Raw genomic sequence first — 19,448 nt, 5'->3', positions numbered from 1 at the left:
GAAGAAAAGAACAGCTAAACAAAAGACCAATCTATAACTGTATCAATAGCAGATAAATTTTTGTTTATTTTTGAACAAGAGAGCAGATAGATATTAGTACGTTATTTTCTGAAAATTTATCAGCTTATTGGTGAACCGTATTTCTTTTAATAACAGTCAAATAATATGGACATGCCAAAAAAACAGGTGATCTCTAGTTTCATATCTTTCTCATAAGATCACCAGTAGATAACATAAATAGTGGTAAGGTATTGGTTGACTAAACCAGACCAAAATGTGCCAAACTACTCGATCCCTCTTAATATGCAAGTGATCTGAAGTCTTGGTAGCAGAGAAAGTTGGTATTTAATCATCAAGATTGTGCCTCCAAAGAACTATATCACCTGAAAAAGGAGCAGGTGGAGTTAGCTCTTCAATAGCCATGTTCTTTACGTTGACGCGGACGCAGCGTCAAGCGGATATAATTAACAAACAAGATGGAGAAATTTAATCGCACCGTCGGTAGTAAGTTGCCGCCGGCGACTATCGCTAGTGATCGTGTCCGTGTTTTCATCGACGCTGTAAATATTAGCGGCTGACGGCGACGCTGCGTCTCAAAACCAAAGTGTGTGTTTGTGGTTAAACAACTCATGGTCTTCTGTAAATTTACAATGATAACAATCAAGTTATAGCAAATTATACAATTTTATCAATTAGTTATACTAAGTTAATTATCCTAAGTTTTACATTTGAACCAAAAATGTTATACCAAATTATTCTAAGTCTTACATTTTAACCAATAAAGTTATACAAGTTTTACCAAGTTTTAAGGTTTTATTAACAAAGTTATACCGGTTGTCGGTTATAGTTTTACAAGTTGTACGATTATAGTTTCATAAAATTATACTAAGTTTTACTAATTCGACCATCTTCTTCTTCTTCATTTTTTTTTGTACACCACCATCTTCTTCTTCATCACAAAACACTAATATAGTTATAGATCGTCATTTAGCTTATCTACAACATTTAACAAATATATTTTTTACAAAAAGCAAAAAACAAATGAAATTCCTTGCTTAGGGGTTGAAGTTGAAATAGAGTCGTCGTAGAGACATGTCTCACGTGGTGTCCACATGTCTTTCATCTTTAAGAAGGTCATGTTGCTTCCACTATACATTTTTTTTTCCAACAAGCTTCTACTAAAAATGTTACTAAAGTAATCAAATATTTTAAATTATTACATTATATATTCATGTTTTAACAACGAAAAATCAATTAAAAAAAGGTAAATAAAATGATTTTTTACAAAATATATGAATTACTGCTCTTCTAATTTCTTTTCGTTTTTTTTCCTTTTTGAAAAGATTTTTAAATATGTTATAACATGATCAAGATTTTAAATATGTTATAACATGTTCAAGATTTTGATTGTGCCTGCGGTACCATTCTTTGTCTCAACCCAACGCTATATGATACTCTCTCACTCCCTCAATTATTACTATTATTTTGTTTTATTTTATTAAATAAATAAGTAATATCTACAGTATAAAGAAAATAAAAACTTCGCCTCGTTCTTCTCCCTCTGTCTCTATCTCTATCTCTATCTCTCTCCTTCACTCTGAGCTCAAGCGATTACTTCCCATGGGAAAAACCTCTGAAGTGAGTACTTAGCTCTTTTCTGTCTGCTTCTGCATCCATTTTCATGGATCTTGGAGTTCGGTTTGAAGGGTCGGTTTCGGGTCATGAAAACGGGTCTCCAGGTCAAACAGAACTCGGATCTGGTTTCGGAAACAAGCAAGAAAGATCCGGTTTTGACGGTGAAGATTTCTGGAGGAGCTCGAAGCTTTCAAGAACATTAATAGATGGTTTCTCTTCCTCCTCCGCTGCAGCTAAGACTCTGTCGTTTCATCAAGGCATACCTCTCTTGAGATCTACCTCCGTCGATCCTCGCAGGCAAGAACAGATGCTTAGCTTCTCCCCTGCTTCCGACAAATCAGATGTCTCTCCGTATCTTCAGTACTGTAGAAACTCAGGTCTGAAAAAAGTACTTCTGTTTTTCTTTTTACCTAAGTTACTTTTCATATGTGTTTTTGCCTAGAGATTGATTGACTGAAATACACTGTTTTTTAAAAAAAAATCTTGAGATATTTACGCTCCTAGACTACATGGGTTTAGCTATGAGTTTGATTTTCTGAAATGGGTTTTTGTCAAAAAATTTAATTACTATATGGGTTTTGCTTAGAGGCTGATTTTCTGAAATGGGTTTATGTCATATTTAATCATTTTAGATATGGTTTTGGGTTTTTGTCAGGATATGGTTTAGGAGGAATGATGAACACAAACAGCATGCATGGAAGCTTGTTGACAGGAGCTAAAGGACCTTTTTCATTGACTCAATGGGCTGAGCTAGAGCAACAGGCTTTGATCTACAAATACATCACAGCCAATGTCCCTGTGCCATCTAGTTTGCTCCTCTCTCTCAAAAAATCTTTTTTCCCTTATGGATCCTTGCCTCCTAATTCCTGTAAGCTCCTACTTCTTATCTTTGATTTAATGCCAAACATTAGCCAAGAATCAGCTTTATAGTGGCCTCTCGAGTTGTTATTTTTACATATTAAAGTTTATTAAATATTCCTTTTTTTTTGCTGGGGAATGTTGTTGGCCAATGGTTGTTTTAAGAGATTTTGAGAGGTTCTGTTTTGGTGTGTTTATTATGTAGTTGGATGGGGCTCTTTTCATCTGGGCTTTTCCGGCGGTAACATGGATCCCGAGCCCGGGAGATGTCGCCGGACAGATGGAAAGAAATGGCGGTGCTCGAGGGATGCTGTTCCCGACCAAAAGTACTGTGAACGACACATTAACAGAGGCCGCCATCGTTCAAGAAAGCCTGTGGAAGGCCTAAATGGCCACAATACTAATGCTACCGCCGCCGCTTCTGCTGCGTCCAAGGCGGCAGCAGCGACTACGGTTGTTGCTACGCGTGGATCAGATAATAACAATAGCCTCGCCGCCGTTGGAACTCATCATCATCATGCCATTCCTTCTATGGCTAACAGGTAATAAAGTTTTAAATCTTTTTTTTTTCCCTTTTCATATTATAACATATTTGCATATTATTATGTTTTAATGTTCATACTTCTTTATCTTTTTGCTTCTCAGTAACTAGACCCACACATTATTACTACATCTTTTGTGATTGTGACCACTCCTTATTAATTGAGGCTTAGGATTCCATGTGTTGTGGATGTGCTTTTTTATGAACTATTCACACTCCTTCCTATTGTGAAAATGTTAAAATGGTTTTTTTTTTTTTTTGCTGTTGCAGTGACAGAGTTCAAAATGCTCAAGGGGCTTCCGTTTTTCCTGCCACAATGAACTTACAATCGAAGGAATCTCATCAGAAACAAAGCAGTAGCCCTTTCGAGTTCGGTCTCATCTCCTCTGACTCGTTACTTAATCCCTCCCATAAACAAGCCTCCTACGCAAACTCCTCCAAAGGCTTTGGATCGTATCTGGACTTTAGCAACCAAGCAAAGAACTCCAATGTCGATTCCTGGACAGAAGAGCTGAAATCGGATTGGACTCAGCTCTCAATGTCAATCCCCATGGCTCCATCTTCCCCTGTTCAAGATAAGCTTGCTCTCTCTCCTCTAAGGCTGTCGCGTGAGTTTGACCCTGCTATCCACATGGGGTTAGGCGTCAACACTGAGTTTCTTGAGCCTGTGAAAAAGGCAAATAACTGGATACCAATCTCATGGGGTAATAATAATAACTCCATGGGAGGTCCTCTCGGTGAGGTACTAAACAGCACGACTAATAGTCCCAAGTTTGGTTCTTCTCCAACGGGGGTCTTGCAGAAGTCGACGTTTGGTTCTCTTTCTAACAGCAGCTCAGGAAGCAGCACTGTCCTTGGTGATAACAGCAACAAGAACTGCGATGGGAAGGATCCACTTGGCCCGACCACACTGATGAACTCCTCTGCTCCTGCTCCATCTATGTGACACTTGAAAACTCGGACGATGGCGAAAAAATATTCAAAAACATTATGTTTCTCTGTTTCTGTTTTCCTTGGTGCATTGTTGTTGTTTTTTGTTGTTTTCGATATAAAGACGGAAGAAACTAAAGGAGAAATGGACAAGTCTTCTCTCCATCTTTCCGATTTCTGAATCCATGGATTTATTGTTTCTCTATCATCAAATTCTTAATTTTCTTGCATCTGTTGCTTAAAACATTATATTTTTTTGTCAAGCTCAAAACATTATGAAGAGCTATGTTTTAGAAAAAGGCTTAACCCATCTGAAAGTTCTGGCGTTGATCATTAATTGTCCAGATGCTATCCTATCCGAACGGATTATTAAAGACCTTAATAAAAAAAATTGAACATTTATAATTAGTTTGTACAATGTTAAAATGTGAATTAATATTAGTTTCGCCCAAAAAAAGATTTGCAGAGGTTTCCTAGTTGCAGACAAGCGGCAAAATTGTTTTGTGGAGTGGACATGGAATAACACTTCTTCAAAAGACAACTGTCTCCCACTTTAGTCTGCTCTGTTTCTCCACGTTTGGGTCCCTTTACTACATTTTGCACTCTCTCTTCAACCCTACTTTACTTATTCTTGTTTCCTTTAAAAAGAGTGGAGGACCATGAGTTTATGGATGGTCCATCAGTTTTTTGTTTCATTTTGGATTTTTGTATATTTCTGGAGCATAATATGACACGTGGCATTTGTGGGTCGATCCAGGCACTTCCACTTGCACGAGACAAGACGATAAGAATCGAATAAATATCTCACTTGGTACTTTTAGAAATTAAATATTTAATTTCCAATTATTTTCTAAATTCCAAAATATTTAATTTTCAATTATTTTCTGAATTCCAGAAGTATACGTTCTTTGGAAAGTAGGTGCATGATTAGGGGTGTCAAAATGGGTCATGACCTATGGGTTGACCCAACCCAATTTGACCCATTAACCCAAATGAACTGTTTATTTTTGATCCAATGGGGGTTAAAAGGTTAATGGATTAACAGGTTAATGGATTAACAGGTTAATGGGTTAACAAGTTAATGGGTTAACAAGTTAATGGGTTTATTGGGTTGGGTCAACTCTGACCCATTTTGTTTTCAATTAAAAAAAACCATGAGTAAACTCAATTCTAAGGTTTGATAAAATTGGAAAATCATGAATTTCTCTAAAGTCCAATCATTTATTCCCGCAAAAACCAATTTTCCCGCCAAAACGTATTTTCCCGCCAAAACCGCAAAAACGCATTTTTCCGCCAAAACTTCAAAACCCCATTTTCCAGCCAAAACCGCAAAAACGCATTTTCCCGCCAAAAATGCATTTTCCCGCCAAAATCGCAAAAATCCATTTTCCCGCCAAAACCGCAAAAACGCATTTTCCCGCCAAAACCGCAAAAACGCATTTTCCCGCCAAAACCGCAAAAACGTATTTTTCCGCCAAAACCTCAAAACCCCATTTTCCCGCCAAAACTGCAAAAACGCATTTTCCGCCAAAACCTCAAAACCCCATTTTCCAGCCAAAACCGCAAAAACGCATTTTCCCGCCAAAACCGCATTTTCCCGCCAAAACCGCAAAAATCCATTTTCCCGCCAAAACCGCAAAAATCCATTTTCCCGCCAAAACCGCAAAAACGCATTTTCCCGCCAAAACCGCAAAAACGCATTTTCCCGCCAAAACCGCAAAAACGCATTTTTCCGCCAAAACCGCAAAAATGCATTTTTCCGCCAAAAATGCATTTTCCCGCCAAAACCGCAAAAACCCATTTTCCCGCCAAAACCGCAAAAACCCCATTTTCCCGCCAAAACCTCAAAACCTCATTTTCTCGCCAAAACTGGAAAAACGCATTTTCCCGCCAAAAACGTATTTTCCCGCCAAAACCGCAAAACCCCATTTTCCCGCCAAAACCGCAAAAACGCATTTTCCCGCCAAAATCGCAAAATGCATTTTCCCGCCAAAACCGCAAAAACGCATTTTCCCGCCAAAACCGTAAAAACATGTTTTCCCGCCAAAACCGCAAAAACGCATTTTCCCGCCAAAACTGGGAAAATTCACTTTCCCGCAAAAATGTTATTTTCCGCCTAAACCACAAAAAACATTTTATCATTTTGATCAACTTGGTCTTAACTTAAAAATAATTTATTATAAAGATATTGGGTCCATGGGTCAACCGTTAACCCATCTAACCTTTTTAATTTAATGGGTCATGGATCAACCCAACCTATTTAATAAATGAGTTGGGTTGACCCATGACTCATTAACAGTAAACCCATTTGGGTTTTGGGTTGGGTTGACCCATTTGACCCATTTGACCCATTTTGACACCTCTAGCATGATGGAGTTGACGAAAAAAAAGGGTGCATGATCGAGCATATGTTTAAAAATAATGTGAACTAGATAATTATCCTCTATATATTAATTGAGAACCATTTAAAAAGTTGACATATATTTTGTACTAATTACAAAAGAAATTTGATGATATGTCAATTTATTTAGAGAAATTGCCAAAAATATCACATTCATAATACCATTTTTCATGTTTACACTAACCACTTTTACCTTTTTTTTTTAAAACGACATTTATAACTCCATGATTAACTAATCTAGATTTCGGGTTTAGAGTTGAGAGGTGAGATAGAGTTTTTGGAATGTGAAATTTAGGATTCTAATAAATATATAAATAAATACTTATATATATATATTTAAAATGGTTTCAAAAAGAATTTTTGATTTTCAAAAATAAATTTTGAAAAAATATATTCGAAACAAAAATATTCAAAAAATGTATAAAAAGTTTAAATTTGGAAAAGTATAATTTGACAACATAAAAAAAGAAAAATGAATTTTTTTTATTTTTTATTTCTATTTTTTGTTTATTTATTTAAATAATAATTTATTATAAATAGAAAACAAAGGTATAAGAGTTTTTTTATTCTTAATGAACAAAATATTTTTGAAAATATCTCTTTAGTGGTCTAAACATAAATAATGATACCCAAAAAGTGGTAAAAGTAAAAGTAAAAGTTCCCTATTTATTTATAATTTTTTTTTCATACATCTTAAAAGATCATGTATTCTCGAACATGGATTTTGTGCAACATTATTCATTATCTCCTGCAATCCTTCTTTATTCAATTAACCATTTGTATAAGTTATATCAAATCCACTATTATTCAAAGGTAAACAAATTTAGAAAAGAATATGAAGAATTTTCATGTTTACCACATTGTTACCATATAGAGTTATTAATTTGTAAAAATTTCATTTTTAGATTCTATCTACTTTATAATATATTTTTAATAAAATAAAATATAATAGATTTTATCGTATATAAATTAATTAAATTTTAGAAATTGACTTTCATATTTTTTTACTATGTCATTTTGTGTAAATGATATATGTTATAGAATTTAAATGTGGTTTTTGGATAGACTTTTACTTAATATTATCTAAATATATTAAAGTGTTCAAAAAAATAGAGAAGGATTCCATAGTGAGTAAGAAAACAAACATGATGTTTTGTTTGTATTTATAATTGTCATGGAACCATATATTTATAAAGTTCTTTTGTAAAAATATCTTCTTATTATTTTATCAATTTGTTTTATATTTTATTCTGATTTCGGGTTGAAATCATGTGCGTAGGTGCTGGGAACCACGAATTAAATACTTACCTAACCAAATATCAGCTAGATTTGATCCTCAGTTTGGGGAACTTGTTGGAAGGTTTGATTCCATTGTGTTTTGAACTGTTACTTAAGACCAAATGTTTTAAAACTTGAAGGAATTGCAGGCATAGCAGGAAACCATGGCCCAGGTTTATCAATGCAGACACCCTAACACTTAAGTCTCACCAGAGGTTCTAAACTGTCTTGACGCTATAATATAAACTTTTTCATTTCGTTCCGAGTGTATTGACTTCGTTTGTATGTAAATTTTCAGGCCATTAATTTTCTCGAGAAGCATCTTAGGTATGATCATCATCAAGACAGACTAACCGCAGGAGAAGCCATGGTAAGAGTTTCCTCGTATAGCACACCCATCTATTGTTTCTATTGAACCTATTTCCATCAAACTTATAATCTTATAGTTCTCTTGTTGGTGAATAGGCCCATCAATAATTTGCTAAGTTAAAGCTGCAGAGAGCAGCAGACTACGGACTCTGTGAAAACCAAAGCTTGAAGGTTTATACTATTTTGTAGTATCAAACATTGTAATGTTGTGTAATATTATCTTAAACACACACAAGTTGTTGTATCAAAACTGTTGTTGTCTATACCCCTCTTTTGTAGACATAATTGAAAGGAGAAGCAAATATTGAAGAACATTAAAAGAAGTTCCAAACAAAGCTTCATAGTATAACCATAATAATAGTAGTAAGAGACTTAGCGTTGAAACAAGTCTTTAGTAAAAACAGAAACAGGAACAGAAACAGAAACCATAAGTTTTGTTGACCCGAGACACTTGAATGATACAACAAACATAGGAGACGGATCCATACATTTACATTGGAATCCTTTTTTGGTGAGAAATGATAGTTTCTATCACTTGCTGAGGTGAGGGAAGCAAGCGACAACATCGGCTTTGGGATGCTTGGCCTCAGCGTGCTCCCTGCATTTCACTTCAGATGTTGTGCAGATGAATGTTTGCATACAAACCTTGCACTGTATATACACATCAACAAGATATTGAATATGAAAAACACCCAACTCAGTATTCAAACATACGAAATGCATATCACAGATCAATAATTATATAAACATTAGCTCCAAGGTGAGCAAAGGAGATCACCTGAATGGACATAGCTTTCTTGTTAGCTTCCAGTTGGCTGCCTGTAACAAAATAATTATATCAGAAAACCCTAAATCGAATCGGTTAAATCTCAAATTTTCGGATCCATCCTCTAAAACCGTAAATTTAATCAGGTCGTGTTATGTTTGGTTTACCTTTTCCGGCCTGCCTTGCCTTCTCCAAGTTCTTCTCACGAGCCATCTTCGATTTCTGTGCGTTTCCTCCACCCATCTCGAGAAGAATACAAACCCTAATTTTCCAGAAAGAAGAACAAATTGAAAACGGAATGGAATAATTATACCCTGAGAAGGGAGTATTTGAATGTGGGTCTCATTAATGGGCTTAGGCCCTTTTAGCTATTGACCCGAGGAACTAGAATACTCTCTTTAGTAAGATTGTGTCTGGAGAGAGAGAAACTGCAGGAGACATGAAGAATGCCCACAGAAACCCAACTCACCTCGTCAAGTACATTGACAAACTAGTCCGAAACCGCACAGACTCTCTACGAGGATGTGCTAGTGGAAGATATAGCAAAGCTATGGGAGTTTGGTTCTCAACAAGATGAAGGAGAATAGAAGGGATGAGAAAATATTTTGAAGTAGATTCAAACAATTCAAAGTTTTTTTAAAATAATGGCACATCGATTGTACAAAATAGTTTTTTTTTTTGTTTTGAATAAATTTAACATTCATTCAAAAAAAAAATTATGGATCTTAGTATCAAATCTATCCTTCCACTTGTCGGATCTCCCTTCCCTTGGCAAATTTTGTTGCATCTTCAATCTAAAATCAGAGTTTTTCTTCATGTTCTTCCTGTTTACCTCTGATTTCGGGTTGAGTTTTAAATAAAGCCTGATCATGTTTTTATTGGATGGAGTTGTCTCTCTCCCTTGGGTTTGTATTTTCTTACTGATATCTAATCTGAGTCAAATAGCTTATTAATAGATGGGCATATGCAAAATTCTTTCACGATTAAAATTGGTTGTGATGTTTTGAGCTCATTTTCTCTTCCTCTCCCCCATCAAGCATCTTCATCGCCCTTCAGGCTCTCCTTGTCACACCATTCAAGCTTCCTCACTCTTCCTCGTCGCCCTTCTAGGCATCCTTGTCGCCCTTCAAGGGATCCTTGTCGCCTCTCTCTCTCTCTCTCTATAAGTTGTCTTATCGTTGACTATCGCAGGAAATTCAGTTTCCCAAATAATTAAGCATATTCATATATAAATTTTGATTATACGAGTTTCGGCTCCCACAACTTGTCGACTGTTCCTTTAGTTGCAACATTTATTAATCATATATTTTCTGCATTTTCTTAACACTACGAATCGTTTAAGAAAGAAAAAAAGTACGTTGAGGTTGAACCACTTGATTTGCATGTTAGCTTCGAATGATAATAGTGGACTTAGCAGTATAAATCATATATTTTCACATTTTTTTTCTAAATAACTGATACTACTAAGAATCGCGATTACGGAAACACAAGGTGTGTTGCGGTTCAACCACTTGTTTTACATTTGCGCTATGAATGCATTGTGCGGTGCAGGCAAAATATGGGATAGATCAGGCGGCACAAATATGATTACTCGTAAGAATTTATTGGTCGGTCCCAGTACTACTACCAATCAACATTAATATGACCAACGATTATTCGGGAAGTCAGTTCTCAATGGGAATGCACTTAAACAAGACTAAATTGGTACAACAAACTTCAGTTCTGAGTCTTCATTAACTCATCTCTATTCAGAAAGAAAGAAAAAAAAAACAATTTTTCTCAATCTGGGTATTATTACTCGAGTTAAAATCCACAACAATAGCAGATGGTGAAAGATTATTTTTCATCTTTAGGACCTTATATACTAATACATAGGAAGAGCTGCTTATATAATACAAAACACACAAGCTAAACAACTCATTCTCCTATTAATCAAACACATTCAACTAGGACTCTGCTTTAAAGCGCCAAGGAGTGAAATTAATGCCACGAGCAATCAGATAGACTATAAACGCACCATACGAAGCCGTGAACACAGTCACGAAGCCGGTATAGATGACACCACTAACCTCCGATGAGAAGAACTCAAGCAATAGATAACCGTTTATCATTATCACAAGCGCAGCAACTAGCCATGCAATTGTCTGCGCACACACAAAAAAAAACGTAAGAGCTCAAAAAGATCAGTTGTAGATGAAGATGACAACAAACCTGATAGAAAGGACCGATTTTGAAACTGCCCATGATCTGTTCCTTGGAGACCAAACACAGTAGAGGGATGAGCGCAAAAGGGATCTGAATGGATTGAAGCACGTTAAGCCACTCGTTTAAGACATCAAGTGTAGCTTCTGATGAATCAAAGACTAGAGCAACGATAATAGTTGGAATGATTGCGCAGCTACGTGTGATCAAAGCTCTCAACCATTTCTTCATCTTGAAGTTAAGAAAACCCCCCATGATGAACTGTCCCGCGTAGGTACCAGTAATGGTGCTGCTCTGTCCAGCAGCTAATAACCCGATTCCCCAAATGTATAGAATTGGGAACAACCCGCCTCCATACTTGTCCTGAAGATACTGTCCCGCGTTAACGAGACCAATGCTATCAGCAAGGTCTGTGTTGTAAAACCCTTTAGCGAAAACAGTTGTGACAAAGAGATTGATCATAAAGGAGACAATAAGAGCAATCGTTGATTCAATTGTGTAGTAGTTTATAGCTTCTTGGACTCGGTATTTCTGCCGCTTGTTGACTTCTCTCGATTGAACGAGAGCTGAGTGAAGAAACACATTGTGTGGCATTATAATGCAACCCACAACTCCAACTGCTTTTTGTATCGTTCTTGAGCTTAGTTTCGGTACCAATATGCCTGCAACAACACAAGAAAGCAGACTTTTTATTAGAACTCACAAGTGAAGATTCTAATGAGAAGAGAGATAAAGAAAAAGCTGACCAACGAGAAGCTCAGAGCCACTTGGCTTGGCTTGACCAAACATCCAAGCGAATGCAACTGCCATTGTTCCTATTAAAACCGCAAACACCGCCTCCAGTTTCCTAATTCCGTAGTTCTCAAGAAACAAGAAGACGAAACTGTAGCCACAAACAAACTTATCAATCAAAGATGAGACATATATAAAGACAAAAGTTCATGTGTTTGTACCAATCGAGAGCAGTGATGATGACACCAGCCCAGAGAGGCAGAAGCCCATTGGTCAGAATCTTGATAGCAATGGCACTTCCAATGACTTCTTGAATATCAGATCCAATCAAAGCCAACTCCGCCATAACCCACAGAACCATACCCGCCCAAGTCGGATACTCTTCACGGCAAAGCTCAGCCAAGTGACGCCCCGTCGCAACGCCGAGCCTCGCCGATAAGAGCTGAACAAGAAGCCCCATCGCCGTTGCCCACATAAGCAACCATAGAAGCGAGTATCCGGCAACCGCACCGGCTTGGAGATCTCCTTCGAGGTTTCCTGGATCAAGAAACGCAATGCTCATCAAGAACCCTGGTCCGGTGAACAGCCATAACTTCCTCCATGAAAACGGCGGTGCGCCGCCGCATCCTACGCCGTACTCGAGATCCCTTTCGTTGTCGTCTTCGTCTCTGACGATGTGAACTTTCTCCGTATCGTCGTAGGCCCTCTCTTCTTCCTCTTCGTCAATCCTATTGATTAGAAGTGGGCGATCGTTCTCGGATCGTGACATATCTTCCGGTGACTTTTGAGAATCAGTTTCAGACTTTCAGTTTCGCTTCCCTTTGTTTTGTTTTAGTGGCTGTCTTATCTCTCTCTTAGACTCCAGTAGACCAGTACATCGGTAAATATAATATTCTCTTCATATTTGTCACACAAGAATTCTTAATTTTTATGTATAAAGGTTTTTGGGTTCTTTTTGAAAATTTTGGTCATTTTCCCATTTGTATTTAGTTTTCCACATTTTATTTTAATCATTTAGACAATAATTTCCATCTTATTTTTAACAATAATTTTTATTAATATTTATTTTCCTAAACTTTACGTATCATCAACCAATTGGAAATCTAGTGGTAATTATTTGGGCTCGGCACGTGTATACACATTGGTCTTGAATTTTATTTCTGTTTGGAACTAAATTATTTGTGTAGCCAATCTATGTTTGGGCTTCGGTCCAAATCGTTAATATAGTAGTATGTAACAGATGATTAGTCTATTATATGGCATTAGTTTGAATGTATTTTCCCTTGATGCCAAAAGCGATATCTTGATGAATCTGATTTAGGGTGGACAAAGAAGAAACCGACAGCAGCTGGTGGATATGGCGGAGGTGGCCCGAAATATGATGGATACGTACCAGGTGATGCTAGTGTTGTGATTGGTGGTGGAGGTGGGTTTGGGTCTGGCGGTTTTTTGGCTTGAGATGGAGGCAACATACGCTGAGTCAATGATATGGGTCAGGTGGTATTTCTGGTGGTGGTGTTCGTGTTATTGTAGTGGATGTGACCGTTGGTGTGTTAATTAAAAAGAATAAGGAATTTGAAAGAAAAAAAATAAAAAAAAATATATTAAATTCAATTTCTTTATGATAAATGTAAAATATAGTAAAAATGAATTAGGGAAGTAAAATCTAGTTAGTTATGTTACTATATAGTAATTATTTATGCATTTTAGTTAACAAATGTGTGTGGGTATCAACAAGTGACCCACAATATAAATACAAATTTATAAAGTGATTATAATATTCTCTTATAGAAATCAGCATGTAACGGCTATCGACTTGTGTCAGGTTTCCGGCATCTGTTATAGGGATCTAATTTCGATGATTTAAGATCTACGAACATGGCTAAACTTTTCTACTGAACTGAAAGAGCGGTCCAGCCTGAAGAATAGTTTCTCCGATTTTTCGATTGTTTGTGTTCCTTGTTCGGAAAATATATCGTCTGATTCGTTATATAAGATATCAAGATTTTTCATAGGAATTTGTATTATATTGGTTGTTCTGTTCGGTTTACTTTTCAAAACTATATCAAGTTTGATTAATAGAATAGCATGAAAAAAAACTATCATGTACCTGTTGTATTCATGATATTTTGAGAGTTTGTTTCAAATGTTGAAACGTGTCAAAACTGCTGTATAAAAGTAGAAAGCAACTAATTATTAAAGGAAATATATATTTGGTAAGATTTATTTCAAGTTTTAATTCTACTAATTTGAAATAGTTATCCATTTTTAAAATGTTCACTGTCATTAGTTCATTGCCTTGTATTAAGAGGATTTTTATTGGCTTATGTGTATTCAGTAATTTGGACATCCAATCAAAATCATGTATATTGGATTCTTGATTAAACAATTATCGTCAGAATATTAATTTTATTCGCTTAACATTTTATAAATACTACTTTAACATCTGACTTCTGGTGTTTAATTTAACACATTGACAACAGCAAGAAAGAAACTGGAACATCTAATGGAATATCTTTTGCTAATCTTGTCTTTTCTCATCTTCTTCATCTTCTCTCTTAAGCATTTAGTTGGTAGATGGAAGTGCAAGTTTAACTTACCTCCAACTCCGGCATGGTCGCTGCCGGTAATTGGACACCTTCACCTCCTCAAACCGCCGCTCCACCAAATATTACACTCTCTTTCTCAATCTCTCGGCGGGGCTCCTATATTTCGCCTCCGCCTGGGCAACCGTGTTGCGTTTGTCGTCTCCTCCCTCTCCCTTGCTGAAGAATGTTTTACCAAGAACGACATCGCTTTGGCTGACCGACCAAAGTTCACTTTCGGGAGACTCGTTGAGTACAACTGCACCACTATGGCCACTACATCTTACGGTGATCACTGGCGGAATCTGCGTCGTATAGGCGCAATAGAGATCTTCTCGTCCCATAGACTTGATAGCTTCTTATCCATCCGTAAGGATGAGATTCGACACTTGATATTGTGTCTCTCCAAGAACTCTTTGCATGTAAGAGAAGTGCTGTATACATGTATATAATTTGTCATTTTAAGATTCACAGTTTTCTTCTCAAAACTAAGTTGCAATTTAGATCTTTGTACTTTTACATTAGTTTACGTTCAAAACTTATTATTGGCTATCCTATCTATATATTGATGTATTAATCTTAACAGTTCTAGTGTCTAACCATTTTTTTGCTATAATATTATATTAAGGTGTTCGCAAAGGTGGAGCTGAGATCATTGTTTGGGAACTTCAACATCAACAATATTCTCAGGATGATAGCAGGAAAACGATTTTATGGAGACGAAGCTGAGCAAGGTGATGAAGCAAAACGCGTGAGGCAGTTGCTTGACGAAGCAGTATCCAGTGCTGGTGTAGGTCACGCTTCTGACTATGTTCCGTTCCTGCGTTGGTTTACTAGTTATGAGAAAGGTGTCAAGAAGTTGGCGGTCCGGGTCGATGAGTTTCTCCAAGGACTATTGGATGACAAACGTGCGCAAAAAGAAAAGGGTAACACTATGATTGATCACTTGCTTTCTCTCCAGGAAACTGAACCTGATTATTATACGGATGTCACCGTCAAAGGACTCGTAGTGGTAAGTATTAAGAAATCTATTTTAATAACAATACGTATAGTTTGCAGAATGATTACTTCTTGATTTTTATTTGAATAGGTTATGATATTCGCTGGAAATGTGACACTAACAAGAACGTTAGAATGGGCGATGTTGAATTTGTTGAACCATCCAGAAGTTTTGAAAAAAGCCAAGACTGAAATCGATACCAAAATTGGTTTAGACCGGTTAATAGATGAACCGGATGCTAAAAATCTCCCTTACCTCCAATGTATCATATCAGAGATTTTTCGGCTTTACCCGGCGGCTCCATTGCTTGCTCCACATAGGGCGACTGAGGATTGTATTATTGGAGGCTACGACTTCCCTCGTGGCACAACTTTAATCGCTAACGTATGGGCCATTCACCGAGACCCGAATATATGGGAAGAGCCGGAAAAGTTCAAGCCAGAGAGGTTCGAGAGGAAAGGGGGAGATCAAACGTTAATGCCATTTGGGATGGGACGACGAGCTTGTCCCGGGTCCGGTCTAGCTCAGCGGGTAGTGAATTTGGCTCTGGGATCGATGATTCAATGTTTTGATTGGGAGAGAATTGGAGAAGAATTTGTTGACATTAGTGAAGCAACCACAATGCGTCCAGCTACACCTTTGCTAGCCATGTGTAGAGCTCGTCCGTTAGTTCATAAGATTCTCAACGCTCCTTTTGAAACGTAACTCCCATTTCCTTGTTTTTATATCTATTTATGTATGTTTGAACAAAAAAAAAATATCTATCTATGTTATCTTTGCATGTAACTCATTTTTTCTGTCTTTTCTTTTTTATTGTCTGTGTCATTTTTATTTATTTTATTCCTTATCTGGTTAGAGGATAAATGATAAAAAACTAAAAACATAAATTTATGTAACACCGGTTTGAATCCTCAACGATTGATATTTTTTTTCAAAAAACTAAAAAATACACCCTCAGGCCTCAACGATGATAATTGTTATGGTGACAGATAGAGATCCAAAATGATTGATATTTTTTTACAAAAAAATGATAGTGAATTGGAAGAAATAGTGGTGGTAGATAAGTGAAGAGGAAGAAGTTTGGGCAAGTATTAACCGGGAAGAAGGGATAATATAGTGTATATTGTAGTAATAATTGAGGGTGTATTTTTTTAAGTTAAATACCTAATTACATTTTATTCCATGGCTAGTGAGGCCAATTTCTTTAACAAAAATTCGAATAAAGAAAAAGAAATGTATCATATGCCAAAAGAAACCAAACCATTTCAATTTCACGGGACAAAAGAAGAAGACTTGAATAGTCAACTCGAGTCTCAGAAGAAGAGTAGCTATGGAGGTACAGATTCATCGGAGACTCAGGTTTTCTCGCAGTTGAAGATCTCCCAAGCAAGATAAAGAAGGGAGGGTAACCACCTTAACCGGCTTTCACTCAATTTTCCGTCTCCATACCGGTTCGTGTTCAAATATGAGACCGGATATCCATCTATCGGTTTGAATGTATATATGCATTTTAGATTAAAGAATTTATTTATTTATAAACTTTCTAAAATTTTAGAGAACTGGCCCTAGATGACCATAAACCAAATTATATTAATTCTCAAATTATATTACACTTTCATATGACCACACTTAGGGTCTATAGGCTAATATCCGGTTTGAGTCATTTATAAGTTTGTAATCTTAAAAAGACTGTATTTACTTGTAAAATTCACACTCTTTCAATCTAGTTTCACATTCATATTCAAACTAAATGTTTTACATCCACGTGCAAGCATTATGATTTTTTTTTTTTTTAAAAACATTATGATTTTATAAATATTTATAAATTAATGTATTATCATTTCAAAGACCACTAGAATAAATTTATTATTAGTGTGTTTAAAATATTTAATAATAATAAACAATAAATTTTGTATTATATAATAAAAAATTCATTTATCATAAAAATATTTTTCATGATTTAAAATAAACTTGAAAATACTCGGGAGTTTGAATATTTATTTTCCTTGTGAAATTCGTACTCTTTTTAGTCTGATTTCACATTCATATTCAAATCCTACTCGTTAATTTCTGTTTCGATCTTAATTACTTCCAATGCTACAGCCTAGATCTATGTTATGTTATTTTTACAAACCTGGCTTCTGTGTTCCTCAACGAGTACTTCAAAAGATCATAGAGAAATATCAAAAAGAACATATAATAAATAAATATATATCATGGTTAAGCCAGAACACACTAACAAGTATCATAAGAGAGCTGTACAAGCAATAGGTCTCAAATCACCAAGAAGTAAACCCATAAAACATAAAAGCAAACTCCAGTACTGCTGAATTAAAGAACAATGAACGAATCTCTGTTCTAAAACACTTTGAAAGCCTTCAAGGCTTATATCCATAGCCATAACTGCCATCTCTCTTGTTGTTCCTTAAAGCACAGCAGCCAACAGAGTAGACAATGATAAGGAAGACAAGGAAGATGATGTTGACTACTGCAACTTTCTTCCATGCGCTCTTGACGTTGTCGAGAAGACCCGCCTTGCAAGATTGGCAATCGAAGCAGAGCTTGTTTGGTGCGTTGTCCCAGCTTTGGCAGTCTGGATTTGGTTGTGTTCCGGCCGTCTTGGTCCAGTTTGTGGCACTTACGTACGTGAATTGGCATTGCTCTGAGGGTTTGCAGCAACCAGACTGTAACACAAAACAAAAATATTCATTAGTTAGTTGTAGCTGTAAGAAAAAACAAAATTCACACAAAGGTAAGGTAGAATCTTTTTGCTAAAAAGTAAAAAAGTTCGGATCTTTAAAGACATGTGAACAGAATCAAAGGTTCTGAGGGATCAGAGAAAAAAGTGACTTTAAAGATTGAAAAGTTCAGACTTTGATCACAATCTTGTCAAACAAAACAAGACTCTAAGAAACAGAGAAACTTTAAGACAGTAAGGAATCAGATCCATGATTCCAACCAAAACTAAAGCATATAAGAATCGTTTACCTGAAGGGCAGTAAGATGTTCGTTGTAGAAGTTTTTGACAGGAACACCAACAAGTTTATCTTCAAGCTTAGAACAAACCTTGCTGTCAGCGAGACAACTCCTAATCTTATTCCAGTTCTTGTCACTGTTCACACGTTTCTGCAACCAGTTAGAGTAATCTCCAAGTCTATACTCTTTATACCCTCTCCCAGAAACCTTCTCTCCTGCGCCCTTGTTAGTCACAACAAAGGCGAAAACAGTTATGGAGAAGACGAGGAGAATCAAGAGGAACATGACAAAGAGGTAAGTCCAGAGAAGCCATGTGACTCTGCAACAGGAACCGATCAAACCAACGATCGCTACAACCATGAGGAAAACTCCGAGAGCGATCACGGGTTTGTCGAGGAAACCCTCACACTCCGTTGAGCCGTTTTGGCTAAGCCAGATTCCTCCAGCTAAGATGGGGATAGAGAGGAGGAAGACGATGAAGTTGAGTATGCCAACGAGGTTGTTGCTACAGCGAACCATGATTTTAAGAAGCCGAATTTGGAGAAAAAGGTTGAGAATTTAGGAAACCCAGAAGAGAATTTGAGAGAGAATTAATGAGGGGAAGGAGAGTTATTATATAAAGAGACTTGAAACGCGTGAAAGGAAGGAAGTTGCCGAGACGTTTCCGTGTTGCTTAATGATATCTCTTCCTCCTTCTCTTAGTAGGTGATGAACTTAAGACTCTTTAAACTTTCACGCGCTCTATCGCGGCTGGTGCATGTTTTTGAGATTAGCCTAATGTGATTAGGACCTGCAGTTTAGGTGTGGGCATTTTACCCAATACCCGAATCCGTATCCGAACCCGATCCGAAAAACTTGAACCGAAATCCAAACCCGTATTGAATTATGAAAAATTGGATATCCGAACCCGAATAAATGTCGGAAGATAACCGAATATGTAATACTAACCTTATATTTTTAGTTTATATCTTTCATTTTATTTCAAAATATTTATATTGATACTACGTATACTTTAAGTTTATATAATATACATATAATTACAGATGAACGATTTGCTACTTAAAATGCATGTCAAGTTTTTTGTTTCAAGAATTAACAAAAGTTACATCCGAAATTTTTTAAAGCTAAACTTTCATAGTAGGAATTCTATTTATTCAAGTCAGTGGTTTGCGTGT

The 19,448-nt window shown here is 36.4% G+C and overlaps 5 protein-coding genes and 1 long non-coding RNA gene across 7 annotated transcripts; 3 read left to right on the top strand and 3 right to left on the bottom strand.

Moving 5' to 3' along the window:
* The first annotated feature begins 161 nt into the window (after positions 1–161).
* LOC103858395 (growth-regulating factor 1) lies at positions 162–4,194 on the top strand. The gene is made up of 4 exons (XM_009135745.3): positions 162–2,012; positions 2,291–2,503; positions 2,699–3,035; positions 3,305–4,194. Exons 1-4 carry the CDS (start codon positions 1,682–1,684, stop codon positions 3,978–3,980), a joined length of 1,557 nt encoding a protein of 518 aa, XP_009133993.1. The 5' UTR covers positions 162–1,681; the 3' UTR covers positions 3,981–4,194.
* Positions 4,195–6,768: 2,574 nt separating this feature from the next.
* LOC103858393 lies at positions 6,769–8,570 on the top strand. Of its 2 annotated transcripts, XR_004456090.1 has the most exons (3): positions 6,769–7,858; positions 7,942–8,013; positions 8,109–8,570. It is a non-coding gene; the product is annotated as an uncharacterized LOC103858393 (long non-coding RNA). The 2 variants fall into 2 exon arrangements; XR_004456089.1 differs by having other exon boundaries at positions 6,769–8,013.
* LOC103858394 (uncharacterized protein At2g23090) lies at positions 8,332–9,183 on the bottom strand. The gene is made up of 3 exons (XM_009135744.3): positions 8,946–9,183; positions 8,791–8,831; positions 8,332–8,663 (listed from the first exon to the last, which is right to left on the bottom strand). The coding sequence occupies exons 1-3, from the start codon at positions 9,019–9,021 to the stop codon at positions 8,544–8,546; spliced, it is 237 nt and encodes a 78-aa protein (XP_009133992.1). The 5' UTR covers positions 9,022–9,183; the 3' UTR covers positions 8,332–8,543.
* Positions 9,184–10,479: 1,296 nt separating this feature from the next.
* On the bottom strand, positions 10,480–12,620 carry LOC103858392 (metal transporter Nramp3). Its single transcript, XM_009135743.3, has 4 exons — positions 11,934–12,620; positions 11,727–11,863; positions 10,990–11,642; positions 10,480–10,922 (listed from the first exon to the last, which is right to left on the bottom strand). Exons 1-4 carry the CDS (start codon positions 12,479–12,481, stop codon positions 10,725–10,727), a joined length of 1,536 nt encoding a protein of 511 aa, XP_009133991.1. The 5' UTR covers positions 12,482–12,620; the 3' UTR covers positions 10,480–10,724.
* Positions 12,621–12,860: 240 nt separating this feature from the next.
* On the top strand, positions 12,861–16,853 carry LOC103858391 (cytochrome P450 81D11). Its single transcript, XM_009135742.3, has 3 exons — positions 12,861–14,719; positions 14,926–15,309; positions 15,388–16,853. The coding sequence occupies exons 1-3, from the start codon at positions 14,219–14,221 to the stop codon at positions 16,000–16,002; spliced, it is 1,500 nt and encodes a 499-aa protein (XP_009133990.1). The 5' UTR covers positions 12,861–14,218; the 3' UTR covers positions 16,003–16,853.
* A 625-nt stretch (positions 16,854–17,478) lies between these two features.
* On the bottom strand, positions 17,479–18,953 carry LOC103858390 (tetraspanin-8). The gene is made up of 2 exons (XM_009135741.3): positions 18,286–18,953; positions 17,479–17,981 (listed from the first exon to the last, which is right to left on the bottom strand). Exons 1-2 carry the CDS (start codon positions 18,790–18,792, stop codon positions 17,676–17,678), a joined length of 813 nt encoding a protein of 270 aa, XP_009133989.1. The 5' UTR covers positions 18,793–18,953; the 3' UTR covers positions 17,479–17,675.
* Between the last annotated feature and the right edge of the window lie 495 nt (positions 18,954–19,448).

Source organism: Brassica rapa, chromosome A03 (assembly GCF_000309985.2).
Source record: "Brassica rapa cultivar Chiifu-401-42 chromosome A03, CAAS_Brap_v3.01, whole genome shotgun sequence".
NCBI classification, from domain to species: domain Eukaryota; kingdom Viridiplantae; phylum Streptophyta; class Magnoliopsida; order Brassicales; family Brassicaceae; genus Brassica; species Brassica rapa.
Note: the sequence above shows the minus strand (reverse complement) of the source record. Positions and strands in the feature narration are given on the sequence as shown.